At 43.7% G+C, this 21,348-nt stretch overlaps 1 protein-coding gene across 1 annotated transcript in view; it reads right to left on the minus strand.

Annotated features, from left to right (window-relative positions):
• Positions 1-7,564: 7,564 nt before the first annotated feature.
• Positions 7,565-21,348, minus strand: part of HGD (homogentisate 1,2-dioxygenase) — a 58,416-nt gene continuing 44,632 nt past the window's right edge. The window contains exons 12-13 of the mRNA XM_003412835.4: positions 12,997-13,178; positions 7,565-8,133 (exon numbers count right to left, since the gene is read on the minus strand). Coding sequence (XP_003412883.2) covers positions 7,984-8,133; positions 12,997-13,178 — 332 coding nt within the window. The 3' untranslated portion in view covers positions 7,565-7,983. The remainder of the gene's footprint in view (positions 8,134-12,996; positions 13,179-21,348) is intronic.

The following is a 21,348-nucleotide window of genomic DNA, read 5'->3' on the forward strand; positions in this document are numbered from 1 at the left end:
CACTCTTAAACACAGCACCCTAATATCTTACACCATGTTTTCCCCTATTCGAAATAGGTGATTGAGAGCTTGACATGACTAACGCCATAATGATGCTCTAAGTAATCTCTAAACATTTTTTTTTCACCAGCTGCACCGGTTTCTTCCAAAGCAGTGTGGAGCTATCTCAGCTCCTGTGGCCTTGGTCTCTTTTCTTCTTTGTTCTTTTGAGAAATGGCCTTAAGCCTGCAAACCGACAGGAAGGCTTTCTTTCTTGTTCCCTATCTCAGCCACAGTGGACTTGGTAAAACAGCTCCACTAGCTGAGAGATTCTTATGAGAGTTTTTCAGCCTGTCATAAATATACTGATTAGAGTCCAGATGCCTGACATGTTTAGTTTAATAAAGAGTTTTTGTAGTTGTTTTGTGATGTATAAGACCATCTGTGGACTACGTGCTCAAAACATTAGGTAACCCTAATCTTCCCCATATAAAACCCTCCCATCAACCCTTTAGGGTGGACAGAATTTGGGAGGAATTTAACCTCCTCTGTCTCTTGAGTACTGGTATTCAATAAAGCCCTCTTACTTTTTACCTCCTCCTGTCTCAGTGTTGGCTTTGCGGCAGGCGGCTTGAACCTGCAATTTGCGGTAACACCATTGCCAGAAAGAGTTCCTCAAGGTCTCCCTATCTTCCTATCACTTGCTTCTGAGCCTGTGTGCATAGAATTGGCTGAGCCTAGGTTATGTGCCTGAGTTCTAGTTGCAAGGAAGGCTAGAAAAGCAAACATGCAGCATGTTCAGATCAATAGAGACAAGTAAGGAATCCCCAAAGGGGTCCAAATCCTGAGCATCCAAAAAATGGCAAGTGTGCAACAAGGTGATACAAATAGTCCAACATAACAAGATCATAGATGGCAAGGAGAATGGAATAGATGGGGTTGAATAAAGGGGACCAGGGACCAGGTTATAAGGGCCTTAGCCACAGTTGAGGAGCTTAGGCTTCATGCTGATGGCAATGGGGAGCCAATGAAGGTATTAAGCAGGAGTAACCTGATTGGATTTGTGTTCTTGGAAGGTCACTCTGGTTCCTGGGTGGAGGATGACCACAGGGGACGAAAGAGGCTGCAGGGAGACCAGGCTTGTGGCAGAACTTCAGACTAGAAATGATTTCAATTTTTGAGACAGCCTTCCATACAGAACAAAGCAGCCTCTGCCAATCCCGGGATGACTCATTTGGATGTGAACTTGTCGAAAGCTTTATGAAAGTTTAAATATATTATTAGTTCCTCTTTATGCACATGCATGAGGAGCCAATCTTCTTAACAATCCCTTATCCTTGCATGACATCCTTGCCCTTTCTCTGGAGCTGTATTGCTTCCTAACAGGCTGCTTTAAGTGCTATGTCTTTTTGTCCTTTGTTATGGATCCTGCCTAGAGAGAGAAAAATTACATTCTGGCTCTGATTGCAATCCCCTTGGGTTCAGTCCCTGACTTACTTTCCTTTTTTATGTTTTCTCTTTCCTGGTGACACCTGACACAGTATTCTCATAACTTTGGGGAAGATATAAAATATTATCTGTCTCTACATTCTTTATGATCATTACTGGGCTATTTGAAGAGTTTAGAGATCTGTGCAAAAAGGTGTCTCTATGAAATCTGCACAGTTACAAAACATGGAAAGTATTTTAAAATGACTAAGAATGTAATTGTATAAATATATTCAAAGAGTTTGGATTTTCAAAGCTTCCACTGCCATCTTCTACCTGTGAGTGAACAAATAGAATTTTATTGTGTTTCTATTTTTATGATTGTGTTTCCTTGAGGACCCATTTGTACCTATAACTATAACTGTAATATTTCCAGTAGTTGTCCCTCTGGATGCCTTGTTTACTGCCATTTATCTGACTGAGATAGACGCGGCTCATTCTGCTGGTACTCACTGTGGCCTGGAGAAACACCGAGCTACCTGGAGACCCTTCATCTTGAGTCACCAAGGAAGTACAGCATGCATTGATCCCATTGTCAAGCTTCAAGATTTAACCCTTTCGTGACCCAGTTATTTTCTGCTTTGAGTTTTTTGTTGATCCCATGTGTTTTCATGAATGGAGGCATGCTGAATCATTATGTCTGAATTTTTGGTAGGTAATGTGGATATTTTTCTTGCTCCCTCCCACAAGCCTATCCTAAGTATTTAGTGGTACATATGAAGTACCACTAATTTTACCCCAGAGTCCCCACCGGGGTCTATTGGTACATATGCGTAACAAATAAAAAATTTCAAAATTTCTATTCTTCCTCCCAAAACTTCAGGCACCTCATACAACACCCTGTGAAAACAGTAATTTGCAGCACACACCCGTTTCTTCAGTTTCAAACAGTCACAAAGGCCCGTCTTGTGCTAGCGTGCACTGTCAGCGGCCCAGCAGCTTCCCAATAAACCCCAGGGGCTGAAAAATTTTGTGGTCGCTACATGTACTGCCAGGCATGAGAGAAAGCTCAGTGACTGGCATCTGACCTTCAAGTGTCCCAGGGGATGGATGGTTGGAGGAACAGCTGAGATTTTTGGAACAAACCTGGCACTTCTAATCAGAGTTCAAGTTCACTTTTCCCCATAATCACAAGGAGGAGTAGTACCACCTGGGTGGAGAGTAGATGGAGATGGTGAAGTCATCTGTTAGAAGCTGGAAAGGCAGTTTCCCCTCCAAAATCATGCTCTGCAGAAAGGGTGGCCCGGAAGAGCTTTGGTTTTTCAGGGCATTTGGGAGGAGATGCTAGTGCAGGCTGCATAGAGTATGGGCAGCTGTTGGTCTGCAGATACTGGGGATGATTTGTTTCCTGGAGTTACGAGAGCAGAGGAATCCGTGTGCCATTGAATTCTTGTGGGACATTGGCCCACAAGTCTCCTTGCCATTGATCACTTATTGAGCCCCTGTTATTTACCAGGATATTAATATGAAGGAGATACAGTCCTTCTTGGAGGAACTTATAGGAGAGAAAGACGACTATAGCAGCCAACACTTATTGAACATTTACAGCGTCCCAGGCGGTAAGCTGAACTAAGGGATTTATACACCCCCAACAACTCTTCTAGGTAGATTCTGACATGCCCATTACACAGATGAGGTTTGTCGTTATTGTGTGCTGTTGAGTCAATTTCAACTCATAGGATGGATTAAAACTATAGGACAGAGTAAAACTGCCCCATAGGTTCCCAAGGTCGTAATTTTTACAGGAGCGGATTGCCAGGTCTTTTCTCCCACGGAACAGAAGGTGAGTTTCAACTGCCAACTTTCCAGTTAGCAGCCAAGGGCATTTAACCACTGCACACCAGGGCTCCCAGATGAGATTTCGAGAGGTTAAATCATTTGCCCAAGTATGTAGAGTTAATAAGGACTCAGGTAGGACTTAAATCTGAGCAGACAAATTCCAGAGGTCATGTCTTTAACTACTCTTTGAAAGGGATAAGAACTGATGCTGTGTGGAGTCAGGTACCCAGAAAGGACACCTGATCCAGGCTAAAGGGTATAAAAGATGGTACCTTAGAGAGCAGGGACTCCCACTTGTGTTTTAGATTTTCCAGCATATTCACAGACAGATAGCTGGAAGGATCTTTAAAGATCAGCTAGTCTCACAGCCTAATTCTATAGGTAAGTTTTGGACAGAAGACATGATTTGTCCAATTCTTCAAGAAACTCTGTTAATTCAAGGGTTAGGACTCTAGGTTTTAATTACAAAGTACTGCTCTGACTGCCCATGCCACCTGCTTGTGATTAGAAGTGATCTTGTCAGTTGCTGAAGACAATTGTCAGACAACTTTCTTAACTCATACAAAGAGAAGACTTGCAAAACCATTTTAACAGAGGCAGGTCGAGGGGAGAAGTCAGGCAGATGTTCGAAGCATTCTCTGTATAAGACAAGTATTAGCAGAGTGGTCTCTTCTGGGGACTGTGAGAGTGGAGATATTAGATTTAAACCCATATCATTCTTGCCGAAGTATCATGAATTATCCACACAGGGTACTAGCTTTTTCCAGCAAATAGCCACTCCCCCTTCCTTTCCCTCCAGTAGAATCACGGTTTGTTCAGAAGGCTAGTGGAGATCTCTTTATCTCAGGAAGGATAACCATGGCCCAGCCCCAGGAAATAAATCAGAGATTGCAGATGACTGGTAGATTTCAAGGGTAGGAATGGTGCAAGGTGAATTGGAGAGGTGGTCTGGAACCCACCGGTGGAGGACCTGGCATGTCATATTGTAAACTTTTAGCTTTAAAACACACCGCTTCTTAGTGTGGGTTCCTCCCCAGTGCACCAACTTCCCGGCTTCCTCTTCACACCTAAGTTTTTCCCAGGTGGTGTCTCTAGTTCTCAGCACACCTACGGCCCACCTTGACTTGCCCAAAGGGAAAAAAAAAAAAAAAAGAGTGGACATGTGACCCAATTCCACACATGAGACATAAAGTGCTGTCTGCTGGGGAGGGCTTTGTTTCCTGAAATAGGAGATAACATTTCCCAAGGAGAATGCGTTTGGTTTTTTCTTTTTGCCTTCTCCCTGTCTTTGACCTAGAACATGGATGTGAGGCCTAGAAGTGGAATGAAAGTGATAAAACAATATGCCAAGAATGACAGAGCAGAAAATCAGAAAGAACCTGGGTCCTGGATAAATTCGTGTTACTATTGTCCCTGACCTGAACTGCCAACCTCAGACTTCTTTTATGAGATAAAGCCTTCGTTGTTTAAGCCAGTGTTAGATTTTTAGTCACTTGCAGTTAAATGCACTCTTAATTGATACTACATCCTTTTATTAAGAGAAGTGGTAGCATACCTGTCTTTCAGATTTTAGTTTTATTCATAGGATCCAAAATGAAGGCTGTAAATTCTCATGAATAAGCAAAACTGCTCCATTTCTCTTCCAGGGACTGTATAGAATTGCATATGCTTGGTTTTTACAAGGTATCACTGTTAATAGTGCTACAGTGGGTTTGTTGAAGATTCTGATATAATTTTTGATTTCAAAAACCTACCATAGGTTAGTTAGAGTCACAAGAAGCCATGTAATTAGGCAGAATTCCTCCAGGAAAAACTCTGTAGACAGTCTTATGTGAACTGCTTGTACCAACCTAAAAAAAAAAAAACAAACCTACTGCTGTCGAGTCAATTCCGACTCATAGCGACCCTATAGGACAGAGTAGAACTGCCCCATAGAGTTTCCAAGGAGCACCTGGTGGATTTGAACCGCCGACCTTTTGATTAGCAGCCATAGCACTTAACCACTGTGCCACTTGTATCAAAGCTACTTTAATCGTCTGAACTTTCACTTTAATTGAGCTATTAATATGCACTGTTAAGCAGTGATGCAAACAGGCACTTGTACACCAATGTTCCTTGCAGCAGTATTCAAAAAAGTGCCAAAAACTGAAAGCAATAGAAATATCCATTAGCTGACGAATTGATAAACAAAATGTGGCCTATAAGTATAACAGAATATTACTCAGCTATAAAGCGGGGGGGGAGTCCTGGTGCGCACCACAGCATGGTTGAGTAAAGTAAGGCAGACACAAAAGGACTAACACTGCATGATATCGCTTACATGAAATAAGCGTTATATAGAAACCACAAGTAGTTAGCGGTTACCAGAATGCATTAAATGTATGTTAAAGGTGATGGAATAATTTGGAAAAGATGCAAACCCAGAACGTTGCATTCACCCGAGGAAGGCTCTGCCACCAGACTGATACTAGAGTGGACCGAAATGGGTGGCACCTGGGTGCATGTGTAAGATTTAAAAAAAAAAAAGCTGCCGTAGAATGGAAGCCAATTCACGGCATCCCCACGTGTGTCAGAGTTGAACTGTGCTCCAGAGTATTTTCAGTGGCTGATTTTTCAGGAGTAGATTTCAGGTCTTTCTTTTCAGGAGCCCTTGGGTGGGCTCGAACGTCCCATTTTTCAGGTTTTTTTAACCAAGTGTGTTAACCATCGCGCTACTCAGGGGTGGAGTAAAATTAGGGTGACACTGAGCCCATAAAGGAAAGGCTGGGGTTTATGAGTACGGTACTTCAGTGGTCGTCTTAGTTTGGGTTTAAGGAAAGAGCCCAAGAAGCACCACGGGAGAGAGGGGAAGGGCACGAAGCTAACTCTGGGTACATTATGTCACTGAGGATTGCAGGGAAGCAGGGTGGAACACAAACCTCAGAGACGTGGGGCGAGAGCTGGAGTATTAATCCACTAATTTCCATTCATCATTGGTTGAGGGCTGCTTCCAGGGCCATTAATTCCTCAGCATTTCTAGAGTGGTTCTGGTTTCAGCCTCGGGTAAAAAGTTGCTGGTGCTGACCTTTGGAAGCAGCCAGTCAGCATGATTGTTGATAGGACACGTGTGGGCAGTTATTAACTGTTTTGGAGAACTAGAGGGGTGCAAACTCCTTCAGGACTCTTTAGGTCTGGCTGAATGTCACAGGACCACTGGTGGCACAACAGTTAAGTGCTCAGCTGCTAACCGAAACATCAGTGGTTCAAACCCACCAGCAGCTGTGCGGGAGAAAAGACCTGATAGTCTGCTCCTGTAAAGACTTCAGCCTAGGAAATCCCATGGGGCAGTTCTACGCTGCCACATGGGGCTGCTAGGAGTCCGAGTCCAGGTGACGGCACACAGCAACAAGAAATGTCACTTTTACATTGAAGCTCTCCCTCTGGAAAGAAAGACCTCCCTCAGCCTCTCCTACTTTTGTCCCCACCTCAGTTCCTGTGTTTTCTTCTTAGCATGTTTCACAGTTTTGTTTAGATTGTCTCTTTCCCTCTCTAGAATGTAACCTCTGTAAGGACAAGAACCAGTCTATCACCTTGACCACTGTATCTTTAGTATAGTTGCCAGGTTTAGCAAATAAAAATACAGGCTGCCCAGTTAAATTTGAATATCAGATAAACTGCAAATAATTTTTAGTATAACTGCCTAAATATTGCACACACACACACACACACACACACACACAAAACCACTGTCGTTGAGTCAATTCTGACTCATAGCAACCCTACAGGACAGAGTAGAGCTGCCCCCACAGGGTTTCCAAGGAACGGCTGGTGGATTTGTACTGCTGACCTTTTGACATAGGACATACTTAATAATAAAAATTATTTGCAGCTTGTTTGAAATTCAGAATTTATTTGGGTATCTTGTATTTGATCTGGCAACCCTAATCTCTAAGGCTCTGACACATAGCTGACTCTCCCTACATATTGTTGAAAGAAAGCCACATCCAAATTCTTACTACGGTAACAAAGTGAGGGAAATGTGCTAAAACTACAGAACTAAAGTAGCAGTAAATATGGCTTCCTGTCATGTTTTCTGTTCTGATTTGCCTGCCTTTTCACTCCAGGAGAGCCTAATCCACGCACACCCAAGGTCTTGGGCAGCCCCGTTCCCTGGGAAGGATGTGGATCATTGTAAGGAAGGTCTAACGCGTTGCTGTAGAGAGTCAACTCCGATTCATGGCGACCCCATGTGTTACAGAGTAGAACCTCACATGCCGCCACCACCCATCTGTCAGTGGAGGCTTGCATGTTACTATGATGCTGACCAGGTTTCAGCGGAGCTTCCAGACTAAGATGGATTGGGAAGACAGGCCTGCTGATATACTTCCAAAAATCGGCAGTGAAAGCCCTATGGGTCACAGTGCTCCAACTGGCCTGATCAGCAACTGATTGTGGAGATGGTCTAGGACCAGGCAGTGTTTCGTTCTGTTGGACATGAGGTCACCATGAGTTGGGGGCTGACTTGATGGCAGCACACAACAAGAAAAACCACAGAAAACGAGCAAGTATTTATTGAGTAATTAAGCGGACAGCCATAGAACTTTCCAAACATGTTTTTTATAAATGTTCTCGTTACTTGACTGAGAAAAAGTGAGTTCTCACTTTAGCCAGCCCTCTCCTCCAATACTGCTAGAGGGCACAAGATTCTAAAGGAAAACACGTAAATCCATTCTCAACTATGCTAACAATGTTCCAGTCTCAATTCGGTCCTGTTGGGTTCCTGGAATTGGGGGTGAAGTGGCTCTTGAGAGGCTCCCAGCATTTGTAGTAGTTCTCATCCAAACAGTTGGAGGTCTTGAGCCCCCACTTGGTGACAGCCATACTTAAGGAAGACTCAAACATAAATGCCTGTACGAAATGAAGATGGGTTAGAAAAGAACAGGTGAGATGGGTCATAAAACACATTTGATTAGATGTCAAGAGAAAAGCGGGCAGGCAAAATCTTTGAGTAATAAATTGTGTGTGCCAGCATGGTGAGGTGAGCAGGCTCAAGCCCTGGGTTCTCTCTCTGGTCCAACCACTTACAAGGTGAGAACTTGTGCAAGACCCTTAACTTCTCACAACCTCGTTTCATTTCGTCAAATGGAATTGGGCACTTTAGCCTCACATTATCCTCATAACATCATGAAGCAAAATTTGCTAGATCCAAGAGCAGAGGTGGGAGAGTCCTGGGAATACAGGCGCCCCTCAGTATGAACAGTGTTTAGCTTTCAAGTTGGAATAGGAAGGTTGGCCAGGTTAGGGCGGTCGTGAGGCGCTGGCTCAAAGCAGGCACTTTGAAGGACAGCGGCATCCGGGCCTCCCACCGCGGCCGCCCTCTGAGCCAGGGGCCCTCAGGTAGGAGGTCCTGGATGACTTCGGGCGCTGCACACACAAGGTGCAAAGAGTGCTAGGTAGGTGCTGGGCCTGATAACTTTGTTCTCTCCTTCCGGACCGAGGCCTCTGCCACCAACAAGCTCGGCCAGATCCACGGTCAGGCCAAGAAGCCCCGCAGGGTAAGTTCGCGACCCCATTCCTAGTGTCCTCATTTGTCCACATTGTGTAGGGATGTGGCTGCCTCCGTCCCCCTGGGAGCTCCTTCCTTCACAGCCACATTCTGGTCCTCAGGCGAACCATGTCTTGCCTTGTGCTACCTCTCCATTGCCCCCAGGCACTTGAGCTCTTTCTTTTTTCCAAATATTTTCCATCCACGCTTGCCTGAATCTGTGGACGTGGATACAGAGAGCCTACCGTATCACCTTTACAGCGGCCATCACTTACTGTGGCTGTGTTCTGGTGAGGGAAGTCATACCCCCCTTTGGCAGAGGAGGAAACCAAGGCTCAGAGCTGTGAAATGACTTGTCTAAGGTGAAGATGAACCCTGGTGGCGCAGTGGTTAAGCTCTGGGCTGTTAACCAAAAGGTTGGCGGGTCAAACCCAGGAGCTGCTCTTTGGGAGAAAGGTCTGGCAGTCTGCTTCTGTAAAGATTTACAGCCTTAGAAACTCCATGGGGCAGTTCTACTCTGTCCTATAAGAGGGCAGTGGGTTTAAAGTGAAGGTAGCAAGAAAAGGATAAAAGGTAGAAACAACCCAAGTGTCCATCTACAGATGAATGAATAAACAAAATGTGGCAAGTCCATACAATGAAATATTATTCAGCCATAAAAAGGAATGAAATTCTAGGACATGCCACACCATGGATGAACCTTGAAAACATGACGATGGGTGAAATAAGCGAGACACAAAAGGACAAATATAGCACGATCCTACATACGTGAAACAGCTAGAATAGGCAAGTTCATAGAGACAAAGAGTAGATTAGCAGTTACCAGGGACTGTGGGGAGGGGAGAAGGAGCTGTGGCTTAGTGGGAAAGAGTTTCTGTCTGAGGAGATGAAAAAGTTTTGGAAATAGATGGTGGTGACGGTTGCACAGTGTGGTGAATGTAATTAACGCCATTGAGTTGCTCATTTAAAAATGGCTAAAAGGACAAGTTTTATTGTATCTATTTTACCGCGATAAAATAATTTTTAAAAAAAAGAAGGGGCAGAGCTGTGGTGTGAGCCTGACTTTTCAGGCTCTGACCTTCTCCTAGACATGGGCTGGGAAAACCTGAAGGATGAAGGAGAGTGAGGAGGAGGAGGCGGGAATGCCTGTGGCACTTTCAGAAGTCCTATCCCAGATGGGTCTGGGTGGGGGCTGTTCCACTCCAGAAGGTTGTTGTCTGCAGCAGAAGGTAATTGTGCTCATGAGGAGCCTTTACATAGATCAAGAGGCAGTTGTTCAGACAGAACAAGGGTATACTGATTGGTTTAAAGTCAGGAAAGGCGTGCATCAGGGTTGTATTCTTTCACCATACCTATTCAATCTGTATGCTGAGCAAATAACCCGAGAGGCTGGACTATGTGAAGAAGAACGGGGCATCAGGTTTGGAGGAAGACTCATCAACAACCTGTGTTATGCAGATGACACAACTTTGCTTGCTGAAAGTGAAGAGGACTTGAAGCACTTACTAATGAAGATCAAAGACCACAGCCTTCAGTATAGATTGCACCTCAACATAAAGAGAACAAAAATCCTCACAACTGGACCAATGAGCAACATCATGATAAATGGAGAAAAGATTGAAGTTGTCAAGGATTTCATTTTACTTGGATCCACAATCAACAGCCATGGAAGCAGCAGTCAAGAAATCAAAAGTTGCATTGCTTTGGGTAAATCTGCTGCAAAGGACCTCTTTCAAGTGTTGAAGAGCAAAGATGTCACCTTGAAGACTAAGGTGCTCCTGGCCCAAGCCATGGTATTTTCAATCGCATCATATGCATGTGAAAGCTAGAAAATGAATAAGGAAGACTGAAGAAGAACTGATGCCTTTAAATTGTGGTGTTGGCAAAGAATATTGAATATACCATGGACTGCCAGAAGAACAAATAAACCTGTACTGGAAGAAGTAAAACCAGAATGCTCCTTAGAAGCAAGGATGGCGAGACTGCATCTTAGATACTTTGGCCATGTTGTCAGGAGATATCAGTCTCTGGAGAAGGACATTGTGCTTGACAAAGTACAGGGTCAGTGGAAAAGAGGAAGACCCACAATGAGGCGGATTGACACAGTGGCTGCAACAATGGTCTCAAGCATAACAACGATTGTAAGGATGGCTCAGGACCGGGTAGTGCTTCGTTCTGTTGTGCATAGGGTCGCTATGAGTCAGAGCCGACTCGACGGCACCTAACAACAACAACTGTGCATCTTAGGCATTCTAGCCTCACCCAGTGCTGATTTTTCTATCTACTCTGGCTTTAAAAGAAAACAAAACAGAAAACAAAACCCTACAGTTCTTATATATTCATATTGTTGGAAATTTTAAAAATAGAGATGGGCAGAGGGAAGTTAATAAACTTCTCTCGTGTCACAACCCCAGGTGCCCACATTAATGATTGGTGTCTAGTATACATTCATTTCTTTTTGCCTAAGACAATGGAGATGATTATCCCCGCCTGACTTCCTGTGAAAAGCTTAATGTCAGGATCAGATGAGATCATATGGAAAAAAATAATGGAAGCCCTATGCAAATTCTAAAGCACTATTCAGCTGTAAGGGTCATTATTGTGGCCATTATTATTATTGTCTCTTTGCTGATTGCTTCTTAGGAGCCTCACTGTCTGTCTGGAGTAAGAAAAGCTCCATCTCAACGGACCAGGGGAGACAGCATTGTATCAAGTTAACTGCTCCAAACTGGAATAAGGATAAGGAATATAGATGGGCCTAAGTCTAAATTATGTAATGGGAAATGGTGAGGGAGACCTGAAGTTAGGTCAGGGTAAAATGTTGGGCCCTCCCCCAGCAAGTAGTTCATTCTCCCTAGTTAGCCAGGGCCTCCCGTCCCTCCATCCCCTTCTCCCTGCTTAAGAGAGCTCTTGCTCACTAGCATTCCAGGCTCGAGGCGTTACCCAAAGTGTTGCTCCTCGTAGAAACAGCCCTGTCTTGTACCTCGCTGCCACAGAACACTACTCTCTGGTAACATTTACTATCCACAGCCACTTTGGGACACTGAAGGCTATTGAGTGGCTCCTCTGGATAGCCTGTGCACCTCCAGGAACCTTCTGGAGGCAGAAACTTAACCAACATGGTCAAATGGCATCTCACAGAGACATAGGGGTTCTACAGAAATTCCGCAGAGGTCATTGCCAGGGAAGGTAGCGCTGAGGTCAAGCAGATGGGCTCTCTGTGCACCGTTCCTCTCCAGAGCAGCTCCACCAACTCTGACCTTGGGGGTGGCAATGAAAGCAGCCTACCTTGGACAGATGGGCAGATAATGCTCATTGCTAAGGTCGTTTGCAAGCTGGGCATGAAGTCACACAGGTCTTCGCTATAGCTTTTAAAGTCAAGTAGCATTGAAGACATTTATTTAAAAATGTAAAAGCAAATTTGCATATGATTTAGCATAAAATTACTCCTTGTGGTCCATAACTCTACCTCCAAGAATGCAGAGATAAAATAAAATAAAATCCGCAGCAAGATGTGATTGTGTTCAGCCTCAGTGTTTACAGCCTGACACAGGAAGAATACAGAACAGGTTTTAAATCCCATCAGTTCCACCCCACGTCAAAGCAAAGCAAAGGAAAATGAGAAACCAGCTGAGAATTGCTGTTCACAAGCCCTGACTCTAGTGAGGCAAAGGCTTTCTGACCCTCCTTGGCTTGAGAAAGCAACTGAAGGTGACATCCTGCCTCCCCTGCTACTGTGTGGTCCTAGAGGATTACTTCAAAAAGCAGAAGACTCTGAGACAGAACTTAGGTACAACGCTGCCAACAGATAAGGGAAGACCGTTCATATAATATTAATAATATCTCCTTATATTTGCACAGCATTGGACACTCTATAAGGTTCTTAACTCACAGCCATTTGCTGGGATGAATAGAATACCCGTTCTTCAGATGGGGGAAACAAAGCACAGAGAAGTTAAGCAACTTGTCAAGGACACACAGGAACTAATAGCTAGGATTTGAACCCAGATCTGACTCTAAGTTCAAAACTCTTTCTATCATACCACACCAGCAGTATGGTATAATCACAGGAATGTATGCACACACACGTAAGCATACATACCCAGACATACATCTCTCCTGATTCCTCCTCTGTGACTTTGGAGAAATAAAAAAAAAATAGCCACTCCTCTCACAAGGATAAGGAGCCCAGAGGCCACCCAGAGCTTGGCATTTAACTTGCTTACCATGGTGCCATCAGCAATCCTTTCAGGTGCCAGCTTGGCCTTGCTGGCCTTCTCAAAGCAGTCGGCATCGGGCCCATGGGGGGTCATTGTGCTGTGCAGGCTGCCTCCTCCTGGCTGGAACCCACCTTGCTTTGCCTCATAGTGACCTTTGATGAGTCCCATGAATTCACTCATGCAGTTCCCTGGGAAGGGTAAAACCGTATTTTTATAATTTGAGGCAAAACACCAAAATGCCCTCAAACATTGTTTCTACAGAATGTCAAGAGGACAGGAGAGTCTGATAAATTTTACAGGACTGATAAAGAATAACCAGGAAGCCAGTTGCTGTCAAGCTGACTCCAACTCATGGAGACCCCATGTGTTTCAGAGTAGAACTGTGCTCCACAGAGTTTCTAATGGCTGGTTTTTCTAAAGTAGATCTCCAGGCCTTTCTTCTGAGGCACACCTGGGTGGACCTCTCACCTTTTGGCTAGCAGTTGAGTGAGTTAACCACTTGCCACCCAGGGACTCTGAATAAAGGATACTGATCGACAAAAAAACAACAACAAAAAAAAAAACACAAAACATTCATCAGTATGGACTTCTTGGTAGGTAGAGCTCTGCTCAGTGACTGTGGATTGTCAGGGGTCTTGAGTTCCAGTGTCTGAAAGAAATTAGGCTAGATCTAAAGAAAACCAGGACCCAGACAAGAATTTTAATAATAATGAAAATGCAAATTATAACAGAGTGGGTGTACTCCATCATCTAAGCTTCCAAGCCCCATATCAAGGTTATCTTCTCTCCCAGGTAAAACCCCTTTTTCAAATAGCCCTATTCTAATAACATCACCAACGTCCCTAGGTGGCACAAAGAGTTTGTGCTCAACTACTAGCCTGAAAGTTGGTGGTTTGAACCCACCCAGAGGTACTGCAGAATGACGTCCTAGTGATCTGCTTCCATTAAGATTGCAGCCAAGAAAACACTATGGAGCAGCTCTACTCTATAACACGTGGGGTTGCCATGAGTTGGAATTGACTCGATGGTAGTAGGTCTAATTTTAGTTTAGTGGCATCACCATATTTCTGGTTCCCAGTCCAGAAAGCTGAAGTGGTGTGTGTCGATGGAGGGGTGATGCAATGGAAAGAAACCTAGAATTGGAGTCCATTATCAAATGATAACCTGTGTGAAAGAATCTCGGTATCTGTAAAACATGGTCTGTAAATGCTATCCCATTGCAGTTAAGTCCATTCTGACTCATAGCGACCCTGTAGTACAGAGTAGAACTGCCCCATAGTGTTTCCAGGGCTGTAATCTTCACAGAAGCCGATTGCCACATCTTTCCCCCACAGAGCAGCTGTGGGTTCAAGCTGCCAAACTTTTGGTTAGCAGCTGAGTGCCCAACTGCTGTGCTGCCAGGGCTCCTTGTTGTTAGGTGCCATCGAATCAGCTCTGACCCATAGCGACTCATGTACAATGGAACGAAACACCACCTGATCCCGTACAACCCTCACAATCGTTGCTATATTTGAGCCCATTGTCGCAGCCACTGTGTCAATCCATCTCATTGAGGAGCTTCCTCTTATTTGCTGACCCTCTACTTTACCATGCATGATCCTTCTCCAGTGACTGGTCTCTCCTGATAACTTGTCCAAAGTACGTGGGATGAAGTCTTGCCATCCCCGCTTCCAAGGAGCATTCTGGGTGTATTTCTTCCAAGACAGACTTGTTCATTCTTCTGATAATCCATGGTATATTCAGTATTCTTTGCCAATGCCATAATTCAAAGGCATCAATTCTTCTTCAGTCTTATCCGTTGTCCAGCTTTCACGTATGAGGCGATTGGTGAAAATATCATGGCTTGGATCAGGCGCACCTTAGTCCTCAAAGTGACACCTTTGCTTTTTAACACTTTAAAGAGGTTTTTGCAGCAGATTTGCCCAATGCAAAATGTTGTTTGATTTCTTGACTGCTGCTTCCCTGGCCATCGATTGTGAATCCAAGTAAAATGAAGTCTTTGACAATTTCAGTATTTTCTCCGTTTACCATGATACTGCTTATTGGGTCACTTGTGAGGATTTTTGTTTTCTTTATGTTGAGGTGCAGTCCATACTGAAGACTGTAGTCTTTGTTTTATTCTCTTTTTTGTTTTTACTGTGCTTTAGGTGAAGGTTTACAGAGCAAATTGGTTTTTCATTAAACGATTAATACACATATTGTTTTGTGACATTGGTTGCTGTCATGGATTGAATCGTGTCCCCCAAAATATGTGTATCCATTTGGCTAGGCCCTGATTCCCAGTATTGTGTGATTGTCTACCATTTTGTCATCTGATGTGATTTTCCTATGTGTTGTAAATGTTGATGAGATGGGACTAGTGGCAGTTATGTTAATGAAGCAGGACTCAATCTACAAGACGGGATTGTGTCTTGAGCCACACTCTGTCGAGATATAAAAGAGAGAAGCAAGCAGAGGGACAGGGGGACCTCATACCACCAAGAAAGCAGTGCCAGGAGCAGATCATGTCTGTTGAACCTGGGGTTCCTGTGTAGAGAAGCTCCTAGTCCAGGGGAAAATTAATGGGAAGGACCTTCCTCCAGAGCCAACAGAGAGAGAAAGCCTTCCCCTGGAGCTGACACCCTGGATTTGGACTTCTAGTCTACTAGACTGTGAGGGAATACACTTCTGTTAGTTAAAGCCATCCACTTATGGTATTTCTGTTATAACAGCATTAGATAACTAAGACAGAATTTAGTACTAGGAAGGGGGTGTTTCTCTAACAGATACCTAAATGTGGAAGCAGTTTTGAAACTGTGAATGGATAGAGGACTCAGAAGGAAATGAGGGGAGCTATTACACTGGAGATGGAGCAGATGGCGAGAAGCAGCAGAGAACCAGCAGTGGCAGAGAACTGGCTGCCACAGAACCAGGAGACCAGCATGAGATGGTGCTGGAGCTGACCCATGGAGTGAGACAGCAGAGTTCTTTGGCAGGAGGTTTTCTGGTAGAGTGGGGTACCTCCAGGTACTTATTGGTGGAGCTACAGAGCTTTGGAACACTTGCACCAGCTTGGCACACTTGGGCAGAGAGGCCCAAGGGGCCGAGAAGCCAAGGAACCAGGAAGCAGAAGCTGAAGGGACAAGGAACACAGGAAGCAGAACTGCCTCAGTCACAGATGGTATGGCCACAACCTCTGGGGTCTCAAAGGGTAGAGCCATGGCCTCTGGAATTTCTAAGGGTGGAGTTGCCACTCAGATGGACTAGAAGAATGGTGTGTCTAAAGCCGAGAGAGCAGAACTGCTGTCCCAGTGGGCCTGGAATGTGGTGCTGAAGCCCAAGGCCAAGGGGCCTCCACCCAGAATCAGGAGAGTGTGGACAATACTGGGAGCCTGGAGGGTAGGGCCATTGTGTAAATGGCCTCAAAGAACAAAGAATTGTTTTCAAAGCCTTGGGGGCTAATGTAATATGTTCTTCTGACTTGCTTGGTGCCTGTTATCCCTTCTTTCCCTCCAGTTTCTTCCATTTGTAATGGAAATGGCTAGCTTGTATCTGTTCCGCCATTGTACTTTGGAAGCAGTTAACTTGTATTCCAGTTTTCACAGATGAAGAGAAATTTTTGGATTTTGGACTTGGAGTTAATTTAAGAGTTTTGCCATTATATGATGGGGTGCATGTGTTTTACATGTGGCAAGAACATGAATTTTTGGAGGCCAAAGGGTAGAATGTCATGGATTGAATTGTGTTCCCCAAGAATTTGTGTATCAATTTGGCTACGCTATGATTCCCAGTGTTGTGTGATTGTCCACCATTTTGTCATCTGATGTGATTTTTCCTAGGTGTTGTAAATCCTGTCCCTATAATGTTGATGAGATGGGATTAGCGGCAGTTACATTAATGAGGCAGGGCTCAATCTACAAGACTGAATTGTGTCTTGAGTCAGTCTCTTTTAAAATATAAAAGAGGGAAGCAGAGAGACAGGGCAGTGTGTGTCCTTTGAACCTGGGGTCCCTGTGCTGAGAAGCTCCTCAAACAGGGGAAGATTGATGACAAGGACCTTCCCTCCAGAGCCGACAGAGAGAGAAAGACTTCCCCTGGAGCTGGCGCCCTGAATTTGGACTAGACTACTAGACTGTGAGAGAATAAACTTCTGTTTGTTAAAGTCATCCACTTGTGGTATTTCTGTTACAGCAGCACTAAATAACTCAGACAGTTGCCAATGCTGTGATGCGTTACAACTCTCCCCTTCTTGACCTTGGGCCCCCCATTTCCATTCGTCCAGCTTTCCTGTGCCCTCTTGCCTTCTCATCCTTACCCCTGGGCTGGTGTGCCCATTTGATCTTGTATACATGGTTGAGCTAAGTGTGTTGTTTGTTTGATAGGCTTGTCTAATCTTTGGCTGAAGGGTGAACCTCAGGAGCAACTTCAGTACTGAGCTGAAATGGTGTCTGAGGGCCATATTCTCAGGTTTCTCCGTCAGGCTAGTAAGTCTGATCTTTTATTCTGAGTTTGAATTTTGTTGTACATTTTTTCCAGCTCTGTCTGGGACCCTCTTTTGTGATCCCTGTCAGAGTAGTTAGTGGGGGTAGCCGGGTACCATCTAGTTGTGCTGGATTTAGTCTGGTGGAGGCTGTGGTAGTCATGGTCCATTAGTTCTTCGGACTATCTTTCCCTTGTATCTTTGGTTTTCTTCATTCTCCCTTGCTTCAGATGGGGTGACCAGTAGACATATCTTAGATGGCCACTCACAAGCTTTTAAGACCCCAGGCACTAGCCACCAAAGTAGAATGTAGAAAATTTTCTTTATAAACTATGTTATGCCAATTAAACTAGATGTCTCCCAAGACCACGGTCCACAGAAGGCTGTAGTCTTTGATCTTCATCAGTAAGTGCTTGAAGTCCCCTTTGCTTTCAGAAAGCAAGGTTGTGTCATCTACATATCACAGGTTAATGAGTCTTCCACCAATCCAGATGCCACTTTCCTCTTCATATAGTCCAGTTTCTCAGATATTTGCTCAGTATACAAATTAAATAAGTATGATAAAAGGATACAACCCTGATGCACACCTTTCCTGATTTTAAACCACACAGTATCCCCTTGTTCTGTTCCAATGACTGCCTCTTGGTCTATGTACAGGTATTTCATGAGTACAGTTAAGTGTTCTGGGATTCGCATTCTTTGCAATGTTATCCATAATCTGTTATGATCCACACAGTCGAATGCCTTTGCATAGTCAATAAAACACAGGTAAACATCTTCCTGGTATTCTCTGCTTTCAACCAAGAGCCATCTGACTTTAGCAACGATATCTCTCATTCCATGTCCTCGTCTGAATCCAGCCCAAACTCTTGGCAGTTCCCTGTTGATGTACTGCTGCAACCGTTTTTGAATTATCTTCAGCAAAAACTTAATTGTGTGTGATGTTAATGACGTCGTTCAATAGTTTCCGCATTCTGTTGGATCACCTTTCTTTGAAATGGGCACAGATATGGATCTCTTCCAGTCAGTTGGCCGGGTAGCTGACTTCCAAATCCAGAGCTTCTTATAAATGCTATATATTATAAAAATAGTATCTTCTGTATCTAAATCTGATATCATCTTACTCTTTCATTGTTAAAAATTCCTCTTAGATTCACTCTTTTCTTTTTGTTTCCATTGACGCTGTCTGCCCAGAATCCTGTAACTTAAAATTGGAAGGGATCTCTACTTCTACTCAATACAGAAGTATTTTCTACATAATTCCTGACAGATTACCACCTAGGCTCATCTGTATGTCTACTGTGAATGGCTGCTCTTTACTGTACAAAACAACCTATCATATTAGTGAATAGCTCTGGGTATTAGAAAGCTCTTTCTTATATTAAATGGAAATTTGCTTTCTCAAAAGTTAAATATGTTTGTCCTAGTTGTGCCTTCTGGAGTCACACAAAATTTGAGAATAATCATCATGCTCCTATTGCCCCAATCATATATTTCTATTGAAATAAAGCGTTTTATTAGAATAACAACACATTTAGAGCAAGAACTAAAGAAATAAAACATCTGAGTAAATTTAGGTGCCTTACCATCCATCTACCCATCCATCCATCCATCTATCCATTCATTTCCCATCCCATCCATCAGCCCTTCTATCTATCCATATAACTAGACATTGTGTTAAGTACGGCAATACAGAGATAAATAAGAAATAGCTCTTGCTTAAAACCTATTCATAGTCTGTCTCTTGAGAGCACTGAGAGTGCAAACCATGGACGGGTAGGGAGATATGGCAGTGGCTTCTTTGCGAAACCAAGTATTTGACATGATAAATGCTTGCCCTTCTTCCTTGTAGGTGGTGTATGACTAAGTGCCAGAGTACTTCTGTAATTGACTAAACAGCCACACCCACCCTGCCCAGAAAACAAAATGCTACTGCAGGCCCCTATGAGAATATGACGGCTCCTGCAGAAATGGCATGACCCAGATAACAGCTCTAATTGTTTCTTCACAAAGAGGAAATAGAGGAAAAGAAATGAATTTAGGCATGAAATATCTATATTTTAAAAGCAGTTCTGCTCATGACCGAAATATGCTGTCTTGCTGCTCACTCCAGTACATATCCTCAGGGTCACCTTCACGGCTTAATTTTAAGAAGAGAGCAAGACAGAATTCAGCTCTGATCTGAATATGAATTTAGGTGGCAAGGAGTTTGGTGATGACATTTCTACATCATTTTCTGTATTTCAGAGAACCTTTCCTTTCTGATTAAAGCTGAATCCAGTTGACTAAGGTGCATTAAGATAACTGGAGGCAATATTTTATAGAAATGATTCCCCACTTCTATAAAGCCACATCAAAGTAGCAGAGATTTTGATTATTGCTGAAGTAGTATTTTTAATATCTCTGGTAAAACTAATTTCCAACTTGGGGTTCTGTGATTTTTCCAACTAACTCAGGGCAACCATGCTTGTCTGAGGTCTATCCTGGAGCCAGATTTACTTGAGAGTCATTAAATAATTATAGGAGGCATTTCACAAGCCTATTTGTTTCAGGCAGTCAGAACTACAATTCAAATTTAAGGATTAGGTTGAGAGCCTTTATTTAGCACAGCAGCAAACTTGCCCAAATCAGCCACTTTTTGAAAATTATGGAAAACAAGAGCTACACATCCATGAAATGCTGCATAGTGAGGCTGAAACAAGGACCTCGGTCAAGAGTAACTAGACTTTCAGCTGATGAAGGTAAAAGATAAACTACCTCCACCTTGGAATTCTTTACTCACCCCGGCAGCAGATGGAAGAAGGCTTAGTCCCCCATCGCTTTACATACTTCATGGGGCCAGTGTTCTTCCCCCTCCCTTCCTGAGGCACCCACCTGAAGCATCAAGTATTTGCTAAGTCCTTACTGTGTGCCCAACACTGTGTGGGGTAACGTGGGGGGCAAACAGTACATATGTGGGCCATCCTTTTATCCTTTCACCTAGGTGGAGAGACAAGCCCTAGGCCAGTATTATTCAACGAACTGTGTATAGACCTGCATGAGAATCCCCTAGCTTGCTAGCTCAAAATTCAGACTGTTAGGTTTCACTCCCAAACCACCTAATTAAACTCTGTGGGAAAATAAGCTTTTAAAAAGAAAAGATTTTAGGTGATTTTTATATCACCTAATGTTCTCAAAGTATGGTCCCCAGAACAGTAGCGTCAATATCACTTGGGAATTTATTTAAAAATGCAGATTCTCAAGCTGCACCCTAGCCCTACGGACGCAGAAATTCTGAGGGTGACACCCAGTAATCTATGTTTTAATAAGGCCTCCAGGAGACTCTGACATGTGCTAAAATTTGAGAAGCACTATCTCAAACACACAGGTAGCCTCAAAACAAGAACAGTGTCAAGCAGTAAATTATCAAGCCCTAGCATTTTAGGTACAGGCTATCAGCCAGTTTTTTCTCTGTGACAACTGACTCTTGAGGGGAATAACTGCCAGGAAAAGGTCAGGGCCCGTGATAGGCCTGGCACTATTCAGAAAGGATATAGCTCATTATGACTACATTCACAAAGCATCTGATGTCTCTGTAATGGTAATTGTTTTCTTCACCATAGTGGTACACCCAGAAAAAGATGATGCTGTCGTTTGACCATGGAGTGGCCTTCCTTCATGAGGGCGTGAGCTCCCTACCCTCTACAAAAACCACTATGGCTTGTTCCAAGCGCTCTTGTATACCTGGGAGCTGGTACGTATAGAGAGGAGCCTCATGTAAATGGAAGGCCCTGTAGTTAACTAAGGAAAGGAGTTTGTTTTCTAGAATGTTCCAGCTGAAATGAAATGAACCTCGGAATCTTTCCAGAACTTTACCTATAAGAAATACCTCCAGGAAGCAGAATTGTACATTGACCTTT

This window comes from Loxodonta africana, chromosome 1 (assembly GCF_030014295.1).
Source record: "Loxodonta africana isolate mLoxAfr1 chromosome 1, mLoxAfr1.hap2, whole genome shotgun sequence".
Classification (NCBI taxonomy): Eukaryota; Metazoa; Chordata; class Mammalia; order Proboscidea; family Elephantidae; genus Loxodonta; species Loxodonta africana.